Source organism: Chelonoidis abingdonii, chromosome 9 (genome assembly GCF_003597395.2).
Source record: "Chelonoidis abingdonii isolate Lonesome George chromosome 9, CheloAbing_2.0, whole genome shotgun sequence".
Taxonomy (NCBI): domain Eukaryota; kingdom Metazoa; phylum Chordata; order Testudines; family Testudinidae; genus Chelonoidis; species Chelonoidis abingdonii.
This window is the reverse complement of record NC_133777.1, coordinates 36635478-36650826: the sequence shown is the minus strand read 5'-3', so window position 1 is coordinate 36650826 and position 15349 is coordinate 36635478. Positions and strand designations below refer to the sequence as shown.

The 15349-nt window shown below is 51.9% G+C and overlaps 1 protein-coding gene across 1 annotated transcript in view; it reads left to right on the top strand.

The window, feature by feature from the left end:
* Nucleotides 1–954: 954 nt before the first annotated feature.
* LOC116825560 (glucagon receptor-like) overlaps nt 955–15349 on the top strand; it is a 28480-nt gene continuing 14085 nt past the window's right edge. Inside the window, exons 1-3 of the mRNA XM_032781689.2 lie at nt 955–1027; nt 3546–3642; nt 5531–5638. Of these exons, the coding sequence (XP_032637580.2) occupies nt 983–1027; nt 3546–3642; nt 5531–5638 (250 nt within the window). The 5' untranslated portion in view covers nt 955–982. The remainder of the gene's footprint in view (nt 1028–3545; nt 3643–5530; nt 5639–15349) is intronic.

Sequence of the window (15349 nt, the reverse complement as noted above, 5' to 3'; positions counted from 1 at the left end):
CCAGAGCTGGGACAGGGGGCAGCCACATTTTTTTTTTGCTTGGGGCAGGAAAAAACCTAGAGCCGGCCCTGCTGGGTTCCCCCAGCCACTGGAGCCCCGAGCCCTTTAATTTGACCCTGAGGACTCCCAGCCACCTCTTCAGCTGGGAGCCTCCTGTTGATTTAAAATAAAGTATCACCTCCCCACCCCCTACCTTCCTTTTTGGCCCACAGCTGTTTTGGTGGGGCGGCACTGGGGAAGGAGGGTTTGTTTTCACAGGTCTGGGCGGCCCTGGAGCGGGGTGTTTCTGTGGGGCTGGGAGGTTTCGGCCCTCGGCTGTTTTCTTTGGAGTAATGTGGCCCTCGCCGCTTTACAAGTTGTGCAGGTCTGGTTTAGACAAACACTTGTCAGGGATGGTCTAGATAATACTTAATCCTGCCATGAGTGCAGGGGACTGACGAGATGAACTCTCGAGGTCCCTGCCAGTCCTGTGATTCTATGATAGCTGGGGGATGGGCAATATTCACATCCCACCTGTGAAACCTTGTGAAATGCTCTGCCTCTGCTGCCAGCTGGACTCAGGTGATCTGCCGCGGCGTTGGGGGGAGACTCTGGCTCTAAGGGATGCCCCAGATGAGCTGGGGCACCAGCTTGCCTCGCCTCCCCGCCGCTGGCCATGTTCAGGCTGGTCTCAGTTCTCTGTGGCAGTGGTTAACCTTCCTATACACACACTAGGATGGCTCTGCTCTCCTCCAGCTGTGACACAGGGAGAGAGGGTCCGAGGGGCAAAGCGCAGTTGCAGCCATGCTGCAACCGGCAAGCTGAGTGCTCCCCTGAGTCCACTGCAAAGTGATTGCTTCTGCTCCCCCTCCCTCTCTCTTCCAGACGCCCAGGGACCCCGTCTCGGCTCAGCGACCCTCGCACCTGGGCCAGCAACTGGTCTCTCTCCCCCGGACTCCAGCAGATAGCCATGAGGGGCGTGTTCTGCTCCTTGCACAGCTGGATGCTTGTTCACCTTGCCTGGATGTGCCTCCTTTCCTCCATGCAGGTAAGGGTGCATGCACCTGCCAGGTCTCATCAGCGCTGATGGTAATCCCAAACCTGGGCTCCCCACCCATGAGCCTCTGCCCCTCCCAACAGGAGCCACCCTGGAGAGGCAGACAGGGGATTCCAGGCCGCTCCTTTTTCCAGCCCACTCTATGGAAATGTTTAATAGGGAGGGAAATCATTTCTCAAGGATCCTGGTAGATTCTCCATCACTGGCAACTTTTAAATCAAGTTTCATATTGTTTTAAACCAATTTGCTGTAGTCGAAAAGGAATTATTGTGAGGTAGTTCTACGGCCCGTGTGATGCAGGAGATCAGATGGGATGGTCACAACTGGCCTGGGAAGCTATGACTCTGCTATGAGTCTGCCCTCAGTCACTGTTCTGTTCTGGAAGATGTTCCCTGCCCATCTCAGAAACAGCTCCTCGCCCGGCTCACAACCAGTTACTCCAGGAGAAATTCCAGCCCAGCCGTTGAGTGTAACACGAGTATCGCCCAGGGCAGGAGATGGGCCTCAGGTTGTGGCCTGAAGTGCAGCAGACTGGGGCTGTATGATCACAGAGCTGGAAGCGAGTTCCAAAGCTGAGGCCCTTCCACTGAGAATGTCCAGCCCTCAGAGTCTAGAACTAGGCGCTGTGGGCCAAGTTCATCCCTCGTGTCACTCCATGGAAACCTGTGGAGCAGTGGTTACACCAGAGTGAACTTGGCCCAGTGGCTGCAGCTGCCCAGAGAATGGTTGTGAATGCTCCTGCCATTGCTCTAGAGACCCAGCGCTGCTCTGCTGGTGACAGCACAGTCACCATCCAGCCCCGGGGTCTGTACCAGCTCTCCTCCGCCCTAGCACCGGGGATGGTCAGAGCTGCGAAAGCGTCTCAGTGCAGATGAGGCCTGTTTGCGAGAACACTGAGCTGATCTCCTCTGCCCTGGCAGTGCGTAGGGAGAGTGGTGGATTGTTGGGTGGCCAGGACCCAACTCGGATGCTCCACAGGGTTTTCCTGGAATCCCGTCAGATACCTCTTAATGGTCTCAGGGTGATAGGACCCGCTGCACTCTTCCCCCAGCTGCCAGCGCCCCCTAATTCTGACCCAAACATCCCACTATACCAAGATTGGGTTCCTTACTGCTCTTCACCCTCTGCCGTTCCAGCCTTGGGCCCCACCCACAGCTGTGCCCATGGCCCTCAATCCAACCCTGCACCCCCTGCTGTTCCAGCCCTGAGCCCCACCCTAGGGTTGCCAACCCTCTCGGTTTGGCCAGGAGTCTCCCGGAATCCGGCTCTATCTCCTGGATGCTACTGAAGCCAAACAAGGAGATTTTAGGCTGCTAAAAGGCTGGTGGTGCAGCGGGGCTAAGGCTGCCTCCCTGCCTGCCCTGGCTCCATGCCGTTCCTGGAAATGTCCAGCATGTCTTGCAGTGGCTCCTAGGAGGAGGCATGGCCAGGGAGTCTCTGCATGCTGCTCCCACCCCAAGTGCTGACTCTGTAGCTCCCATTGGGAACAGGGAACCGTGACCAATGGGAGCTGCGCAGGTGGTGTTTGCTGGCAGAGTCAGTGTGCAGAGCTGCCTAGCTGCCCATGAGTCTAGGAGCCGCTGCCAGACATGCTGCCACTTCTGGAACCCATCTGAGCTAAGTGCCATTCAGCTGGAGCCTGCACCCTGAACCTCCTCCTGCATGCCAACCCCCTGCCCCAGTCCCCTCCAGCACTCAAACTCCCTCCCGAAGCCTGCATGCTGAACCCCTCCTGTACCCCAACCCCCTGCCACAGCCTCCTTGAGCCCAAACCCTCACCCATACTCTGAATCCCTTGACCCCACCCCCTAGCCCAGAGCCCACACCCCATCCTGCACCCCAACCCTCTGCCCCAGCCCCGTGAATGTGAGTGAGGGTGGGGGAGAGCGAGCAATGGAGGGAGGGGGCTGGAGTGAGCAGGTGGGGCCTTGGAGAAGGGGCAGTGCAGGGGCTGGGTCTTGGGGCCAGGGGCGGCTCTAGGTATTTTGCCGCCCCAAGCACGGCAGGCAGGCTGTCTTCGGTGGCGTGCCTGCGGGAGGTCCCTGGTCCCTTGGATTCGGCTGCACGTCTGCGGGAGGTCCGCCGAAGCTGTGGGACCAGCGGACCCTCCGCAGGCATGCCGCTAAAGGCTGCCTGCCTGCCGCCCTCGCGGCAACCAGCAGAGCGCCCCTTACGGCTTGCTGCCCCAGGCACGCACTGGGTGTGCTGGTGCCTGGAGCCACCCCTGCTTGGGGCAGGTGGGGGCAAGGGTGTTTGGGTTTGTTTGATTAGACAGTTGGTAACTCTACCCCACCCACAGGTGTGCTGATGGCCTTCAATCCAGCCCTGCACCCACTGCCATTCCAGCCCTGGGCCCACCCACAGATCTAGCCTATGCCTCATGCTGCACACTGATGTGGCTGAGTGAGTGGGAAGGGGCTGCATTTTCCCTGGCGGTCTCTGTGCTCCAGGTAGGGCTGCTGGAGCCCTGGGCCGGTGTAAGATTCTAACCTGAGATCTGTCCTCCCAGCACTGCAAAGGAAAAGTTCTGGAGAAGACCTTCGAGGAGTGGATGAGATACCGGGACGAGTGCTTGAAGAAGCTGGCAAATGAGCCATCCCCCACAGGTAGGGCAGCCTGCAGGGGCAGTGCTGAAGGGGTTTGGAGACCATGTTTAAGCATAGTGGATTTACTGCCTGTGGCCACATTCCTGCAGGGGCGGCTCCCTCCCAGCGGGGGTTGTAAGGCTCTGCTTTCTGCTTAGACCAGTGATAGCCACAGTGAAATCTTGGACTAGGGTTCTGCCCACGGGCAGGCTGGAGCTGAGACACTCGGAGCGTGCCTGCGCTTTTGCAAGTGCGGGGAGAGAAACTCCCACAGGCCAACCCTTTCCTGGGGATGACGGCTAGGAGCTGAGATGTTTCAGGACACGACAGTCCCTGCAACTCTGCCGCCCCCACCCAACTGCCAGAGACTCCCCCACCATGGCTCATTAATACCACCACCTGCAGTGCTGATTGCCTCATGGCCATTCCACTCCCTAGCCAGCCCCCAGCCTGCTGCCTGAGCTAAGAGCCACCTGCTGCAGTTGACTCACCAGCCTGCTCAAAAGCCCACCCCAACTAGCTATTTACAGCCCCCAATCTGTGTGACCATGGGCAGCATCTGCCTGGCTTGCACTGTGTTAGCCACCATCCATTCATTGTGATGCCACCATGCAGAGGTGAAAGTAACTTAAAGAACTTACCTGCATGCCGGAGTCCTGAGCGGGGGCGTGGCCTCAACTGGAAGAGGCATGGCCTTTCATGATTTAAAAGGCCTGGGGCTCCGGCTCCAGCTCCAGCTCCGGCTGGGAGCCCCAGGGCTTTTAAATCACCCTGGAGCTCTCAGCTGCAGAGGTGGCTGGAAGCCCCAGGGCTCAGGGGCAAATTAAAGGGCCTGGGAATCTGGCTGCCATGGAGCTCCGGGCCCTTTAAATCATTGTGGGAACCCTGCCGCCACTACCCCAGACTGTACTGGCTTACTTTCACCTCTGCCACCATGGCAACTGCCTGCACGTCCGAGGTGAGGAGAGACAGAGCCTGTCTCATCAAAGGCTGAGAGGAGATGAGACAGACATACAGGCAGAGGTTTGCAGAGAGTTCCTGGGGCACTTGGGTGGCGGGTGGCGTGGCCCCACAGTGTGGCACTTGGAACTCTGGGTGCTGAGAAGAAGCAAAGTATGGTGCAGGGCTCCAGGAGACAATGCAGCTGGGCTGCCTGCTCCCTGGAAAATCCTGTCCAGGGTCCAGGCCGACAGCCGGCACTCAGACTGGCACATGAGACAGCTGCCAGAGTCCCAGGACCAGGTCAGTGTGAGGGCAGGCAGGATTCTGGGACTTTGCCATCAGCAGGCAGTGCTGGGCTCTAGACTTTGCATTGCAGTAATACGCTGGGGCTCCAGTCAGAGGTCGGGGCCCACGGTGCTAGGTGCTGTGCAGACACAGAACAGACAGTCCTTGCTGTGAGCAATGTACAGATCACATAGGGCAGGTTCCCAGGGAGCGTGCACACAATCACTGAAGCTCACACTTTTAAAGCTAAGTCTCAACATTTTGATTCAAGGAGCTGCCAGTAGTAGCCTGGGTCACTGTGAGAATGGCCAACAGGCTGGCAGCACCCCACAAGGGCAGGTGAGCAGGCCCGGAGCTCAGGGAAGTCAGGGCCTAAGTGAGTCCCAGGACATTGGATCAAGCTCTCGCTGAGAGCAGCAGCTGCTGGCTGGGATGGCTGAAGAGCTGTTTGCAGCGTGGCTTCTGGGTGGTGGCAGGTGGAGAGTTCCAGCCTGCTGTGCAGAGCGAGGCGGCAGGGTAGGGAAATGAGGAACGCTCTCAGCTAACAGGTGTGACCAACTGCAGTTCCCTGGGCCAGGCTGTTTGCAAGGCCTGTGATAGCAGATGATGGGAATGGTGCAGACCAGGCACTGCACAGACTGCTGGCCTCTTCCCTCCTGAGCTTTGTCTCTGTCCTTCAAAGGGCTCTACTGCAATCGGACGTTCGACATGTACGCCTGCTGGCCAGACGGGAGCCCGGGCAGCACCATCAATGTCTCCTGTCCTTTCTACCTGCCATGGTTCGAGAAAGGTAATGCCCTGGTGCTCTGCTCTGGAGTCTGGCATCTGACTCCACAGGGGTCACAATCCTCTCCACTGTAGAGATGGGGAAACTGAGGCACATCGCTGGGAACTGACTCACTCAGGATCACAAGTCAGCAGCTGGGCTGTGAGTAGCACCCGGGGATCCATTTTTCCTAAACCCTCAGGGCCTTGCACACCTCAGGATATCACTCACTCCTGCACAGAGTGGGTGTAAAACACGACTAGGTCTCCCCTAATGAAGTGTCTCACACTTGCTGTGCACTGGTGAGTGACTGCACAAGGGGTTAGAGTCAGGTGCCTGGCACCTCCGAAGAGGCACTCAACCCCGGGGCTGCAGGCTCACATGCAGAGGTGCCTTTTTGCTGTGCCTGCATATGGGGAGGGAGGCCCATCCCCTGCACCCCTCACCCATGGGGCAGGAGGAGCACCTCTCTATAGCACTCCCCTCCCCTGGGTCAGCTTGCCCCATGGGTCTGTTGCCTTCATGGGTCACTCACCCAACCCAAACAGCTACAAGCGATGGCCTGACAGCCTGCACCAGGCCCTGTAGCCCTTATCACCCAGGGTGAGTCTGCGAGGGATGGGAGAACAGCTTGGAAACAGGAGAATCCACCTGCCTCTTCAGCCAGAATCCCCTGCAAACAGGCCCTGTGCTGAGCCCCCGGTGCAGGGTAACCACCTCCCCCCCGCCCCTCCCCACACCCCTGCCACTCTTGGGCATCTCTTCCTCTGCCAGCGGGAGCCCAGCAGGACAACGAATACATTGTACACAGTGAGAGGCTGTCATGAGGATGCTCCTGGCCTGACTCCAAGGGTCTCGAGGGCCAGTCTAGCCTGGTGGCCTGATCTTACAGAGCCATGTGCTGGGCTGCGCTCATCCACTCCATGCTGGGAGAAGCATCTGAATATTGCAGTGGTGCTGTCAGCCCTTTGGGACTCTTCCATCACTGTAGAGCAGGGGTCGGCAACCTTTCAGCAGTGCTGTGCCGAGTCTTCATTTATTCACTCTGATTTAAGGCTTCATGTGCCAGTAATACATTTTTACGTTTTTAGAAGGTCTTTCTACAAGTCTGTAACATAGAACTAAACTATTGTTGAATATAAAGTAAATAAGGTTTTTAAAATGTTTAAGAAGCTTCATTTAAAATTGTCACCCCCTCACAGTTCCTTTTTGAGTCAAGACCAGGATCGGCGCTAGGGGTTTTAGCACCCTAGGCGCACGGCAATTTCGCTGCCCCGCACCCTGGTCCTGCGGCTCCGCTGAAGCTGCCGCAGCGGTGCCTGCGGGAGGTCCACCGGAGCCATGGGAGCAGCCGACCATCCACAGGCATGACTGTGGCAGTTCCACCGGAGCCGCCTGCCGCCCCCTCTGGCAAAATGCCGCCTGCCAATAATCCTGGCGCCCTAGGTGATTGCCTAGGCCGCCTAAATGGAAGTGCCGGCCCTGGTCAGGACCCCTACAATTACAACACCGTGAAATTTCAGATTTAAATAGCTGAAATCATGAAATTTCGTATTTTAAAAATCGTATGGCCCTGAAATTTACCAAAATGGACAGTGAATTTGGTAGGGCCTTATCCATGTAGCTCAAGCCCCAGCTGTTGCTCTTCCCACCCCCTAGTGGCGGAGGCTGGTTACTACATCCAACTGAACTTTTAGCCTCTGACTGGATGCTGCCAGGTTCTCTTTTTGACCAGACATTCTGGTCAAAAACCAGATACCTGGCAACCCTGCACTGGTGGCTGGCTTATTATACACATTATGACCCCCCCTCACACACACTTTTTAAATTATTTACTACACAGCTTACAAAACCAATAAGAATACCTGGTAATGCATTTCCGATCACAAATAACAGTAAAACGATGTAAAGAAACACTCGGTCACTGTTACACTGTATAATCTTTTAAACACGTAGGTGGACATTGCTCCCATATAGAACCCCACAGTTCAAGCTCTGCAAAAGGGGATTCCGCCATCTGTGTTGCATTTTCAGGACCCACTTTTGGGTCAGATGGATCATTCTGTGATTCTTCAACCATCTGTTCATGAGTTCTGTCTGTAACACTTGATATTGTGTCAGGAGGCTTCCCCTCCAGACTTCATTTTTCTCAGCTGACCCACGTGTTGGCACACAACTGTGCTATCTCCCAGAATTACTGGGTCCTTTAATGTCTTGAATGACCACTGGCATCCAGTTGGGACCAAAAGTTTTAGCATACAGGACGTCACAGTAAAACTACATTTTTTTTTTTTTTTAGCATATCTGCTGATTTTGTGTTTGCTGTGTTTTCCCCACTAAGTATGGATGCATAAGGTCTAACTTTGACTTTAGTTTCCTTCCCAATAACATCTCCGCTGGGGACAGGCATGTAGTAGACTGCTGTATTATTTGAGAATTAATGAGACACTCTCGTATCTATTGTACCCCCAGGTATTCTTTTAATACCCTCTTTAAATGTCTGAATTACCCATTCAGCTCACCTATTTGAGAATGGACGTTGAAATGCTGATGTAACTTGTGAATGCTGTTTTGCTTCATAAATCTTTCGAATTTCATCCTAATAACATCTTCCATGATCTGATACAAGCATTTCAGGTAAAGCATAAATCCTAAAACTGGTCCTTACTTTTTCTGTGGTGGCTTCGCTAGGGGATGTATTCATGGGTTCCTACCTATCTGAAATGTGCACACACTAGTACTGAAAACAGTCTTCCCCAGGAATGGTCCAGGATAATCGATGTGTACTGTTTCCAAGGCTTCTCTGGCCACTACCAAGAATGGAGTGGAGTCACAGTAGAAGTCTTGCAACTCTCTTGACCAATTGAACAGGTTTGTACCCAACTCTCAATGTCTGTATCCATCTTTGGCCACCACGAATAAATCTGGGCTAATCCTTTCATTTGGTGATACCTGGGTGTGTCTGGTTGAGTTCACCCATTCTTGCATCACATCCTTGCTTTGGAATGAGGACCCGTAATACACACCCATCTTGCACACTACATTCACTATGTCACTTATAATGAGGTGTGAGCTCCTGATCAGCTTTGGTCTGGGACCATGTTCTAGCACAAACTCTCCAACTCTTGCGAGTACTGCATCTTCACCAGAGCTAATTTTACCTGTATACTGTCACTGGAGGCATATGGAGACAATGCCTTAATAACACCCTCTCTTCACTTCTTTCTTTTTTGTCTTTCCAGTAAAGGCAAACAGGTTAAAGCATCTGCATTTCCAGCTTCTTACCAGCTTTGTACAAAACAGAATATTCATAGGCTCTTAATGTCACTGCCCTCTGGATTCTGGGAGATGCCATTTGTGGCATAGCCTTTGTCTCATTAAACACCTAAAGGAGGGGGTAGTCATTGGTGCAGATTGTAAACCTACACCCTCATATATATTTGTGAAACTTCTGCACCCCAAAGATAAGAGCTAATCCTTCTCGATCTAGCTGTGAATAATTCTGTTCAGCAGAAGACAGAGTCCAGGATACAAATCCAATTGATTGCTCTGACCCATCCACCATCTAGTGAACTAAAACGGCTTCAATTCCATAAAGAGATGCCTCATAAGTCAAGAACGGTTTTTTTTGGCAGCTTGATAATGGACCAGGACTTCTGAGTACCGCAACTCTGATATATGCCTAAGTACAGAGGCATAGTGAATTCCTTTGACTTTCTCACTGGGTGTAGTCCCGGGGCATCCACGTTATATCCCAAGCATATCACTTCATGTACCAGGAAGGAAGACTGATCCCTTTTTAGGCACACACCTGCTTTCATTAGCCCATTTAACACTTCTGCTAAATGTTGTACCTAATTTGTGTCGGTGGTATTTGGCATTAGTATGCCATCCAAACTGCCTGCCTGCCGTGGGGTACACTCACTTCTGTGGTGCCTTCTTGTGGCTACATATGGGGGATTAGTTCTCATCTGGTCTGGTGCCCCCCTTCCATTGTTCACTTGCTAGCTTGGCAATCTCTCTCTCTGGACTTGAGGTGTTCCCTCTTCATGACTTGACCCTCTGGCCAGGTCACTATAGTCCTCCCTTTCCAGGGTATCAAAGTCCCACTGGACCAACTGTCTCAGGCAGTCTTGTGATCCACTGCCAAGTCTGTGCCACTTTCCTAGTGGCTGGCAGGGGAACCCAGGCCTGCCCATTACTCCAAGTTCCAGTCCAGGGACCCTATGCCCAGCAACTGCAGTCTGCTCAACCTCCAACCTGTTGCCATGCCTTGGCCTCTTTCCTAACTCTTTTCTCTATTTTCTGGCCCATCTCCACTCCCCATGGTTACTTCACCCCTCTCGGCTTCTTGCCTGAGTCTGCAGTCCAAGGCAGGATCCTGGGGCCTACTCCCCCTAGAACTCCTTTGTACCTAGCCAGCTCCCCTCTTCTCTAGAGAGTGACTGCAGAGCTCCTCCCTGCTGGCCACCTCCAACCACCAACTTCCTCCCTTTATAAGCCTAGCCCAGCTCTTCCCCCAGCTAGGTTTCATCAGCCATTAGGCCTTATCAGTCCCTGGCTCTCCTCCATGTGCCACCTCTTTGGCCACTTTCACCTGTTCAGGCCAAACCACATGTGGAACTCCCTGAATCAATCCCTCCATGCTTCTCTCGAAAATAGCAGGTGCTGAGGATACCCCAAAAGGAAACTGATTATTTTTAAACAGGCCTTTGTGAATATTTACACTGTCTTAGTGCTTTGGCCTGGAAGAAGAGTCCATCTGTTGATAGGCATGGCTTATGTCTAATATGGCTCCTGATAAAACTGCAAGCAGATCCTCAGTCTTTGGAACTGAGTACTGTTCTAATTGTGAGACCCTATTTACAGGCAATTTACAGTCCCCATCTGGCTTTAACACTGGCGCTCTTGGTGCAGCCCATTCAGAAAACTTTCTGGATCCACGATGCTAAAAGCCAATGGAAAGGACACCGGCACTCACTGGTTCAAATTCTGGGTTGCTTGTGATGTCCCAAACAAAGACCTGATGGAATGCCTTCCCCATTGGCAGCAGACCATGCTCAACCTCATGTGGACGACACGCGGAAGATGTGTCTCTCTCCTTCACTGATGGAAAAATCAAAGAATCACCGAATTGTAACTGTGGTGAGGAACAAACCATGCAACACATTATGGACAACTGTCCCATTCCCAGTTATGGTGGTGGCACAAGGGGGTTCCAACTGGCTCAAAGCATTAGAATGGCTTTCAATTCGGCCGATTTGGTTATAATCCCAGACTGTTGCTTTTCAAATGCCATACAAAAGAAGAACAGGCTCAATAATACCAATTGCCTCTAGTTTTTTATAATTAAATTTCAACTTTTTGTTTCATAACAGAGGGTACAGATCTGGGTTTGAAATAACAAGGTGTGACCTTTATGTAGATTTTTAGCAGTGTGGCAAATTGCCTCTGACCAACCAATTAGAGCACCTGACTTCAGTCATGTGATAAGAATCCCCTGCTTCAGGCAGACAAGATGGGAGATTGAAGCGAGGAAGGGTTGACATTGTGAGCAGATGTGCAGTATGCAAGAGAAGTTGGAGGAAAGGAAAGAGTTTGATAAGAGAAGAAATTAGAAAGTTAAGGAGGAGTTGCTTGCGATGTGGATTGATGAAGTACCAGAAGAACCCACTAGGGAAGGGGCACCAGGCTTGTAGTAGAAGGAGGCAAGAAGCCTGTCACAAGCAACTTGAAGGCGTAGGAAGAGGAAGTAACCAGGGGAAGAACCGCTAATCAATGTTTCACCACAAATCCTCAGGGCCCCTGGGTGTGGACCTGCAGATAAGAGGCGCGTCTCCCACGTGCCTCCCCACCCCCTCACTCGCAAGGCACACTAGTGAGAGTAATTGAAGAACCAAGGTCAGAGCAGCAATAGCGCCGCTGGAAAATCTATCCCAGAGCAGAGAAAGCAGCAAGACAGCAGAACAGTACGGCAATTTGCCACACGGGTCAGAGAGTGGGATTTTGCACGCTGGACTTAGTCCAAGGTGAGACAAAACCTCCCACCCCTAAATGGAGGATCGTGGTGCCAAGGGGCCGTAACATGCCACGCGCCCAGGGCAAGAGGCTACCTGGTCCAAGCAACCGCCCAACAGGAGGCAACAAATTGCCAGCCAAGAGACCAATCAAGCTGTTGCTGAGTCAGGCTGCTTCAGGACCAAACCTGATCTAGAGACCTGGGTGAGCCAAATATGAAGTCGTTGATGGAGCAGAATCAGCTCACTTGGGATAAGGGACCGCGACCAAATACGGCCAGCCATTGCCTACAGAAAATGACACGACGGACATGATGTGGTAAGCAATTACCTTCACTGGCTTTGATAAGAGAGCAGCCCTGCGGGAGGCCTGCCACTCGAGAGACAATTGAGACGGTATCCTTTGAGCCGCCATTCACTGTGTGGGAATTTCACGCCCAGAAGTCTAGTTAGGATACGGCTTGCAGGAAGCTCGCGACAAATTATTCTCCAGCACAAAGGCAGAGACATGAGCACGGTAACCTAGTTAGGAGTGAAACAACGGCACTGCACCATAGGTTACCTACATGAAGGACGATAATATGCGGATACAAGTACATGCCCCGATCACAATGTTTATGACCTGATCAACGCCCTGACACTGGAAAAATGTCTGACCCCTGAGGCCTATATAGCTCTGAGTTGAGATCGATGATATAATACTTGACCATATGTGCATGAGGAGCGTACCACCATTTGGGGTACCGAACAGGTAGCCAGGACATTGAGGTATGTCCAGAATGACCCCATCTACGCATGATGAGTTACTGGTCTCCCTCGTGAAAAACAACTAGCAGCCCACTCGAACTGTCAAGACCCAGGCGGGGAGACACGGCAACCCGGCAAGACAACCCCAAAACCACACAGGCCCCGTAGGCTTTGTCCGAAAGAAAACTCTGAGAGAGAATACATATAACTGCCCTTAGGAACTATAGCGAGGTAAATGGTTCAAAGCCAAAACGGAGCCTGCTGGCGGCGTATAGGAAAGAATGCTGGGCTGATCACTAAGCCCATGCTAAGAGGGATAGACAACCGAGAAATAAAGTGACGGTGATGTATCGCAATCGTGAATGGGCACATAGCAACCTCCAATTCGTCCCAATACATTTCTATCTTGAGCGCTGTTACCCTATGCAGTGTGAGTATTGGCCGGGAAAATATGGGTACAAATTTTGAGCGAGTATCAGCCATGTAGGGTACATATGACCTCACAATGGAATACCAGAATCCCCTTGTACAAAAAACAAATGTGAATGTGATATAAAACAAACCTCAAATTTAATAGATTCTGGAGGCCTTCCACGTGATCCGGAAAGTAGTGGGAAACCACACCAACCCAACCCGGGCGCGAGAGAAAGCCACTAGAGGTAACATTAAATCGGGTCACCAGCACGGCGAATCTTTACCCTACAATTCCGGACGGATGAATAACAGGGGAATACCACCAGGAGTGTTCTGCGAGAGAAGTCCCACCAAGCCCCTCTACCCTGTTTGATTGGAGAAGAACTTCCTGGGTTGAGTAGCTCTTGAAAAAATACCCCCCGAAGCAGTACACGAGAAGGTAGCAACTCCCGCGAGTCTGAGCTGAGGACAGAGGCAATACTAAGAATAGCCTCAGCCCGCACGATGTCCTGAGTTGCTCGCAGATTATTCTCCATTCCCCTAGGAAATAATCCCCTAGCAAGGTCTTAGGTCGAAGTAAACGAAAAGCGCGGATAAGAAGCTAGGACCAGATCTGGGCAGCAAATCAAAAGACTTCCCTGGTTGTCACGGCCTGAACCGCCCAGTTAGGAAAAGCATCATGGATAAAAGTGGGAAACACACACCACGACTGAGATTGGTACGCCTATGCGAGAAGACCTCCAGAGAGAGGTCGCTCCAATTGTGGAAGTAGCAGCCTAGGGAAGAGAAAATTAACAATATGCCCTTAGAAATGTAAGCTCAGAGTGACACCCACCATAGCACGTGACACCTTGGCCGGACACCGCCGAATGAATCATTTATATAGTAATATCGCTCTGAGGGAGGAGCTAAGTGAATAGAAAGACCAGTGCTGTAGAAGGAAAATCATAAGGCCAAAATGGCGCATATCAGTATTGTGACTCAAAGAGAACTGAGTCAATATATTAGTAACATGAGTATACGAGAAATTACGAGATCAAAGAGAGTAGTGAGCAACCTCCGAGGCCAACGGTTAACGATCTACACATAGAAGATATGACCGGATCAATACAAGTTATCTCACCAGGTCATTGATATTGTGGGACCGCGAGCGTATAAAACATAAGACACTGGAAAACTCAAGAAGGTTTATATTGCCAGGCATACGAGCAGAACTCACCAGCGTTATTGTGATCATTCCTAGCCCGGAATGCCAGTTGCTAGCCCATTGCGACCTCACTGCGGGCCCGCATTAGACCTTTACCTATATTACGCGTCCTGTTTGAGAGAAACGGAACTAGAACATATGGCCCACAGACTCGCCAGGAAGTCGGCAACGGCCACGAAACACTAACTAGTCGCAGATACCATAGTACTAATCGCCAACGCATATCCAAAAGCCATTCCTTAAGAAACCCCACATCAACGGAACCATGCACAACGAAGCTACTAGCAGGTCTCTTCGTCCCAGAGTGGCATCGACCTATGAGAATCCTACTGACAGACCAGAACCCGTTTAACGTCAAAACAAAAAAAGACTTATGTGCCCTGCCGCATACAAGCCATTCGACTCAGTCTACATCCACAAACAGATGACTGGTCGAAAGATTTAATCGTATCTTAAAAGTATGATCGAAGTGGTAGCACAGGATGGAAAAGACTGGGACACCCGTTGACCGATCTAATGTTCGCTATACGGGAAGTTCGCAGGCGTCCACGGGTTTTTCCCTTAGAACTCTTATAGGACACCCACCCGGGAATTAGATATCGCCAAGGAGGATTGGAGAAAACACACAACCCAGAAAGAATCTATGAGCATTGACACAGAATGATCAAGAGAAGCGAGCGGATATAACTCGAGTAACCCGATAGACGGAACATTTGAAAAAGCACAAGAGCACAGCGACATATTACAACGTGAGCGAAAGTACGGAGATTTCAGCCCGGGAACGGTGATGGTGTTAGTGCCGACCGCAGAAAGCAAACTCGCTACAGCTGGCACAGACCAATGTAGCAGAGAAGCCATTGGGGAAGTGAATTATAAGTTAGACACACAGACCACCGAAAGCAGAGCAATCTACCACATCAACTTAAGCCATTGTCATGACAGAGAGCTGTCGGTCACTCGAGGAGCTCTTGACCTCAGGCAGAGCCCAACAGAAGCAGGTAAAGATATCCTAACTTAACCCAGAACAAGACGAAGAAGTCATTGAAATATCCACCGGAACCAGGACGTTATTTGTACCCAACCAGCGCGAATGACACGGTAGTCAACACATATTGTCACCAGCCCGGGATAAGGTGACGATAAGAGACCCTATCGATATACCGGAAGCAAAAGGAAGATATTAGGATGGAAGTGCGGAAGATGCAGTGGATACTCGGAGGGTCATTCGGCAAGAATCCCACAGCCGACCAGTGTCCAGTCCGATTCGTGACTATCCCACACTGGATGGCAGACACCTGAAGACGTTTTGATAACGACTCCGGTAATTAATGAGTGAAGTAATCGTCTCCT